The sequence below is a fragment of the Phyllobates terribilis genome, unplaced genomic scaffold, assembly GCF_046119375.1.
Source record: "Phyllobates terribilis strain yellow unplaced genomic scaffold, ASM4611937v1 Scaffold_2__4_contigs__length_985480577, whole genome shotgun sequence".
In the NCBI taxonomy this organism is placed as follows: domain Eukaryota; kingdom Metazoa; phylum Chordata; class Amphibia; order Anura; family Dendrobatidae; genus Phyllobates; species Phyllobates terribilis.
The window spans coordinates 931600851-931608698 of record NW_027362762.1 but is presented as its reverse complement, the minus strand read 5'-3'; the positions used below and the strand labels follow the sequence as shown (position 1 = coordinate 931608698).

At 41.3% G+C, this 7848-nt stretch overlaps 1 protein-coding gene across 4 annotated transcripts in view; it reads right to left on the bottom strand.

The window, feature by feature from the left end:
* Positions 1–4320: 4320 nt before the first annotated feature.
* Positions 4321–7848, bottom strand: part of GRIK1 (glutamate ionotropic receptor kainate type subunit 1) — a 481071-nt gene continuing 477543 nt past the window's right edge. For 2 of the 4 annotated variants that reach the window (XM_073668325.1, XM_073668327.1), the window contains one exon: positions 4321–4750. In XM_073668325.1, the coding sequence (XP_073524426.1) occupies positions 4595–4750 (156 nt within the window). In that variant the 3' untranslated portion in view covers positions 4321–4594. The remainder of the gene's footprint in view (positions 4751–7848) is intronic. The other 2 variants (XM_073668326.1, XM_073668329.1) reach the window with 1 other exon arrangement.

The window sequence follows — 7848 nt, the reverse complement described above, 5'->3', positions numbered from 1 at the left end:
CAGTGACACATAATAGTTGGGTAATGAGCTCTCCTGCTACTATACACTTATTTTTATATACCTACATTGCCCCCCACCAGCCTGGAGTTTCATGGGGGTCTTCTAGCTGGCCTTTCACTTTATTAAGGGTTTTGTCAATGTAATAGTGAGGAAGTGTGTAACCTTCCCCTGGCACTGAAGTAGTTAAAATAACATGTTCCCATAGTTAGATCTCTCTGAACTGCTGTTAGGTCAAGTTAAGGGGTCAGCTTCAGTGGTACAGTCAGTAGAGTAGAGGGGGGAACGCAGTGTCTCGGTCAGGCGTGAGGTATATCTGGGGTTTAGTTTGACATATTTCCTTGTAGGGCTGTAGTATTTTTAATCGGCCACAAGATGCCACTGTTGGGCTCAGCTGTTAGTGAGAGCCTGCTACCAGAATAACAGTGAAGAATTAACTGCCGCAGGGGGCGGGGCATCCTAGGTAACATCTGGAGATTTTTCCAGAAAGTGTCAGTTGGAGTCCTGTCAGAGTTGTGACAGGAAGCCTTACGGGCAGACCGCCAGGGAAATTGGCTGCTAGGATAGACAGGGGGCTCCCTACCCTCAGACAGTGGATAAGCAGTGTAACTATCTCCTCATGCAGGAGTCTCATTAGCCGGACGGAGAAACTCCACAGAGGTATTGAGGACCCTGGGGCACTTCTAGTCTGAAAGGTAGCGGAAGAAGATAGGACTCCAGGTTAAGCAGTGAGGGAGATATAAGATCTGGATACACTGTCGCTGGTGAGGAATCTTCTCTTCAGCTAGAGAATAGAGTTAAAGAGATGCTTCACCTAAAGAGGGCACCAGGGCTGAAGATGTTTCTAGCACCTGTATGGGAGATGAAAACCTGTTGGGCCTTATCCAATGTACCTGACTGTAAATACTGTATATACTCCTCTCCCTCAAGTAAAAACCCAGTTATGGTTAAGAACTTTGTTCCTCCCCTGGTCCCAGAAGAGAAATGCCTGGAGACAGCCGCGATCGGGATGGTCTGAAGTAAGTGAAAAATGTCACATACCCAGCCACGCATCAGAGTGAGGACACAAATTGTCTGTAGGGTGTCAAAGTGAGCAGGCGCTACAACTCGCCCATGACTACCTCGCCGGGGCACCTTACATCTTCATTCCTGTAAAAAATTGCATCTAAGTGGCTTTTCCCAAGTCTATTTGCCTTCAGCTGCATTGATATCAGAAAATACTCATTTGGAGTACAGATGATGGCAGTGATGGGTCAGCCCTTGTCTCCTCTTCTGACTGTTGAGTTTAATGGAATAATCTCCTGCAGCAGCTATCCCCAGAGTAAGTGAGACACAGGAGCTGAGCTGACCCATCACTGCGATCAACTGTACTCCAAGTAAGTATGCTTTGATATCAATGCAGCTGAAGGCAGGCAAATAAATTGACTTTTCTTGCTTTTCCCCAATTCTGATAAGTACAACACTCAAAAGAGGAGACAAGGACTGATTCATCACTGCCATCATCTGTACTCCAAATGAGTATGTTCTGATATCAATGCAGCTAAAGGCAAATAGACTTACGAAAAGCCACTTACATGCACTTTTTTACAGGAATGAAGAAAAAAACCCAAATAAGGTGAATTGTGAAGTTTCACAACTTTCCATGCTGGACAAAATGTAAAAGTTTGGTTACTCTTTAAATGGTTGGAAATGTCAAAAATACATTATTTCCAAAAGTTGTACTTTATAAGGCAAACACAAAGTATTATGGAGCCAAAACTCATCTTACGGAAGTCTTTCATAGGACAAAAAAATAATAATAAAAATTACAAAATATACATTCTATTTACAGTATTTTTGTCTTTATCTTTTTTTTAATCCTTTTTATGTATACCAATTAGTTACATTATTACATTGCCAAATGATGAATTTCTTGGCATCTGCCTTTTGAGTCATTACCGCTCTTTCTATAAATGACTGTATGTTGTTGTATTTTATTTGTTTCTTTGGATTGTATCCATGTTTTCATTACGTTATTTTTTTATTCGGTGCTGAATGTTCTGGATAATTGCCTATTCATAGTGTGGCCACACATCTGGACAGATTACTATTTCTGCTTCGTCATTATGTCTTTTATTCTTTTGTAGACCTACCAGGAAGCGTTAAGATGAAGAGACTGAGTTGCTGATTTCATGATTTTCCAAGAATAAAAAATATGCTATATCTTCTTAAAACTGATGAGCAAAAATACATGCATGTAGGGTTTTAAAGATAAGGACACATTTGCACTGAATTGTGTTTATTATTCATTTGCTTCCTAATTGCTAAGTTAAGCAACTTCCTGAATATTCTTTATGAAAACTGTCATATTATTTTGCTGATGTAGAGACTGTGCAACTCTTATACATAGCTGACTGTTCTGCTGATTCTAACATAGATCTGACAGCACACTTTTCCTGGTTATATTGGCTCTCCCTTTCCCCAATCTTTTTTGCCAGTGTTGGAGAAAGCAGCATGGAGGGGAAGGAAAACATGCACAATACATCACAGAGTGGAATGTGGGAAAAGCATCTAAGCCTTCTAGGAGAGCAGACATCACATAGGCTGTACTGTGTCAGAGCATAGCTAGGAAGGGCAGCACACACAATGCAGTTTGCAGGTGGAAGGAGGAAACACTCATGGCAGACTCTGCACACTCTTCAGTACCATGTCAGCATGTCTATACAGGGGAGGAGATCCTACATGGCTGCGTTCTGGCTGCCTATGGCTGTTCCTAAAAAGCTGTTACGAGCTCACTGCTGTAGAATACAAGTAGTAGGTTTATATCTGCTAGTAGATTGGTATCACTCTATGTTCAACATAGAAGTTGGAACGTGTCTCCCTTATAGGTTTCTGTTTCAGTCTGCCTGTCCCCACATTTCTACTAAAGTGCACAATGATTAAACTATTTTCTTGAAGGCTAATATACCCCCTACCACTGAGCAGGACTGAGAAGGGGAGCAGCAGGGTTAAGTATTAGGAAAACATGGAAGCCATGGCTGTAGAGCAGGCACATGTTGTCACCAACATATTACAGAAACCTTGTTATGTCACGTGAATGCTGCTGCTGCTTCGATCATCCTTCCCTTGGATAAAATTTGAACTTTCGAGGAAAGTATCGGAACTGCAGCCCATTAACGGCTACTGATTGGCTGCAGTAATCATGGGGAGTCTAAAATTTACTCAGGGAACTTAGACATTTAAGATGAGGCTGTCAAAGGAGTAGACCTCTTGTCAATCGGTGGAATATACTATGCAGCTGCAGTTGAGTTGGAAGCAGGAAAAATTGGCAAATGTAAAGATCTGAGAAACTTTGTCAAGGGCCATATTCTGATGTCAGGGCATCTCCAAATTGTCTTGTCAATTGTCTTCAATAATATAGAAAGGTGCCAGAGCACATATGCAGCATGCTGAATAAGGGGCCTTGGGGAGATAGCACGGGTACGCTGTCAAGTCTGACTCCATGCTCACCGCTAAAAGCACCGATAATGACCCTCAGAACTGGACCACGGAGCAATGGAAGAAGGTGGCCAGGTGCATGAGCGTAACTTACCTGGAGAAGAAGACAAGTTGGTGGAGATGTTCTCCTGGAGAACCTTAGTTCCTGGCATTGTGTAGATATGACATTTACCACCTACCTAATCAACGTTCAGACCATGTACCCCACTGTCATGGCAGTGGTGGTCCCTAATGATAAGTGCCTTTTTCATCATCATACAACCCGCATCACACTACAAAAATATGGTTTGAAGAACAAGACAAAGTGTTCAAAATGTTCAAAGACCTCAAAATTCCTTGGACATCAATCTGATTGAACATCTCTCAGCTGTACTGGAAAAACAAACCCAATCTATGGAGACAGCAAATCCCAAATTACAGGTGCCAGTTACATAGGATACCTTCAGTGGTCATGTTGCGTCCATGCCTCAAAAAGTCAGGGGTTTTTGGCAGCATGAAGGGGAACTACACCTTTGGTTTTATACTTAGCCATGACCTTAATAGTGCAACGAAGGGTATAGTCTGTATTTTTAGGACCGAGTTAATTTGGTGAATTTTAGAGAGTTTTTTCCATCCTATGCCACCATTGATTTAAAATTGTTAATTTTTTGGGGTGGATGTTCCTAGGTGGAACCAACAAATATCCTGATCTGTAAAATGTTGGCAAGTAGAAGGTCTATATATTACAACTCCTTTTAAGATTATCTAAGAACATGGCTGTTTTCTTCCAAGTAGAGTGCCAAATCTATTTTTTCATGAACTTCAACAATCCTTTTAACGTTTCAAGGCAAATTACGCACAGAAAAGTGAAAAAACCCAAATGTGTTTTATTTAGAAAGTACACGGGTCATTTGTACATGGGGGTGATGGAGTAGGTAGGAGATGCATCGCACAGATTCCCACTTGTCTCGTGTACAGTGAGACCTTCGTCGGATTCCATATTCTCCACGTTGAACGGATCCTAGATGTTGTTATAAAAATCATGTAAAGAATTTAAAAAAAGGAGACAGAATTTTATTTTTTTTCTTAAAAAACCCCCTCGGTACAGTTCTCAGTCATTTCATAAAGTGACATCCGATTCTTACGCCATTGTCTCTTTTCTGATTATCCGTCTCTGGTGACACGTAAGCATACTGGTAAATGACGATCTCCCTTTAACCTTTGATTTCTTTTTTAGCCTTTTCGGATGTTTTAGCGATATTCCAAGTTCTTCCATTATGGCGTTGAAAGAAAGACACTGGAGGCAGGAAAACAACATGTTATCAGATACACTTAAGCTCAATCATGGGTTTTAACCTACTGTGACATTTGGTAAAAGAAAAGTAAAAAAAGAAAATGATTCACTTACTGTAAGTATATAAAACATACAATTTCAAGATAAAAGCAAAATATAGTTTTTTTGTTTTTTTCTATTTGAGTGGTTTCATTTACTGGTTTCTTGTCCTCCAAAGGACATGTGCTGCATCTTTGTCAAAAGCTTTTTCTTTTTTTTTAATTTATACAGTAGGTATCTATGTTTCTGAATTGATTCACTTTTTAACATATTTCTTGTACTTTCAAGATTTACTAACTGCTTGTGACTATGCATGTTCAGAGCTCGGTGGTTGTTTCTGCTGAGGCTGCTTTAGGTTCTGTAGGTGCTCTAGGTTCTGTGACTATGTATTACCTCTTCTTGTAGGTCAACAGAAGATGTTGTTAATGTGGATCTGTCACCTCCAACTTAGTAAGTAGCAGCCTTAAATACAAACATACGCTTCACCCTGTGTTATGTTCAGTGATGTAATATTCCTGCCTATCTTGTCTCCAGCAGCATAAAAGACCTGTCATCATTATTAACCTCCCTCTAGTGGTAATGGGGGTGACTCTGCACACTTAACCTTCTCAGTTGTTAAGGGTTGATCCCAAAATAGTAACTTATCCCCTATCCCTTAATAGATGAAAACTGACTGATATCTAGGGGTTCGTCCACTAGGAACCCCAGGGAACCCAAAAAAGGGGGATCTGGAATCAGTCTCTGCAGAGCTGCATCCTGAATGGAGCAGAGGTGCGTATGCTTGATCTCTGCTTTATTGATTGTCTATTGGAATACTGTAGAAAGCTTGTAGTCAGGGGACTAAAGCCATGTTCACACAGCAACAAGAGCAGGCTTTTACTGTACCAGCACAGTGAACGAAATTTCATGCATGTGCTGATTATTTTTTCTTTGCAGATTGAACGAATTTTCAGATCTGCACCGTGTCAATTCTTTCAGCGATTTTTGCAACGTTTTACATCCGTTCGAATGAATACAAAAAAAAAACCACATAAAAAATCAACGCAAAAAAAGCGCATATTTTACGCAGCATGTTTCCTAGTAAGAAACACATTTTTGGTGAAGAAATGTCTGCTGCACATACTTTTGCCCATTTTTTTGATGATCAAGACATATTGAGGCATATGCTGTACCCAATTTTAAAAATAAATGTTTAATAGTCTGAACAACACTGAGTGAACTTCATTATTTCTCTTTTTTGACCTTGTGATTTTTGGAGTCGTTACAGAAGAGGTGACTCTGCACCGTGCACATTGCGGCAGGATCTGGTATAATGAAGAGGCGAGCGGCGGGAAAAAGGATGCTGAACTAGCAGCATTAATAGGGTAAAATATCCATCTGAATATCACAGCAGATGAGAAGAAATGGGAACAGATCAGGTGTGGGATAATCAATTACTGCAAACTGAAAAACATCAGCTCCGACCATTTGCGGCTCCTGGTAAATGGGTCGTTTGGTATTTCAGCTGGCGCGGAGTCAGGATTTTTTCTTCGCAACAGAACAGGCAGAATGTTCCCCTGCCAAGTAAATCAATATCACAAACAATACAATGCCCAAAAACCTACAGAGACAGGCCGCGAAAAGGTCTGGCACGGAGAGGGAACTCGGCTTGTTAAACTGCTATTTACATAAGAGCTGAAATCATTCCACGGACGGCAACTTAATTATACACCATGGGGGTCTCATGTTAAAGAGGGTCAATGGTGGGAAATGTCATAATTAAGTCTTTCACAATGGTGCATAAGCAAATGCCGCAAGCAGTGAAATACATCAGGATCGGTTCTACATTCCGTACATTTGGCGCCCAAGGCGAGGAACAAAATAAACTTGTGGACAAAAACTTTCCAAGAGTTGTCCACCACTTTCGTATGCAAAAAACTCTTGATACCCAGCATGTTTTTTGGCATTTTGTTTCCCAAAAAGTGGCAAAGCATATAAATGAGAGGGAGGGGAGGCCTGCACAAGTTCTTACCACTCGATAATATAGGGGATTTTGCCCTGAAGCCAGCGCTGAGTGTCATAGGCTTTCTGATCTGCAGGGCTATCCTTGTTACCAAAAATACCAGAAACCCCTGCTGTGCAGCTCTGTAACAGAGCAGTTCCGGCCGCCATCGGGATCAGCTGATCAGCAGGACTGTTGGGTGTCGCACCCCCACCGATCAGTCATTGATGGTCTACCCTAAGGATAGGCCATCAATGTTAAAGTCCTGGACAACCCCTTTCAATACGGCCTCTCATATGGCTTGTTTTCCAGCTCTGTACAATAGGGTATTTGGAAACACTTATGGATCCGTACTGTTCATCCGTACGTCTCTGATTTCATATGGACACACAGCACTGTAGTAGATACAGTATCATGGAAATGGTACCATGTTGCGGCACTCAGAGTACCAAAGGCTCAGTAGTAAGGTTCTGGGAGCTGCTGCCCAGGCTCTAAATACTTAAAGTTGGGCGTAGACTGGAAGGGGTCTTCCAGGATCAATAACAAAATGAATATTATTTTCCCGTTAATGCCCTGGTCACTCCACTTCTGCCGCTCTACTGCTCCTCACAAGTTTGGCTGCTGCAATGTGCTACTGTCTATAACATGACCACTGCAGCCAATCACTGGCTCCAGCAGTCTTGTGCCTTCTACCTGACTGCTGGCATACATTTTTTGGTATCCTAAAGTATTACCTGCTAGAGACCCAATGGTGCACAGCAGCTCAGTTAAAGTCTATGTACACCCTTGCATAGATTTTTTTCGTGTTTATATGCATCCCAAATGCAAAGTTAAGCAACCTTTCCAAACAATCTTCATTAAAAATTGCATACCATTTATCTAGTAGAGTGATCTGCAAAATAGTGACAAATCAATCAGTGCTCCTGATGGCTATTTGATCTACCTTCTTAGTGTTCAAGATAACATAAGGAAGGAAGGCCGAGTGTGGAGAGAGGGGAAAGTATCTACAGTCTCAGGGAGGGCAGAAAAAAACAAGATATAAGCAAGGAGAAAACCACATGGAAACAAGTAAATACATCAG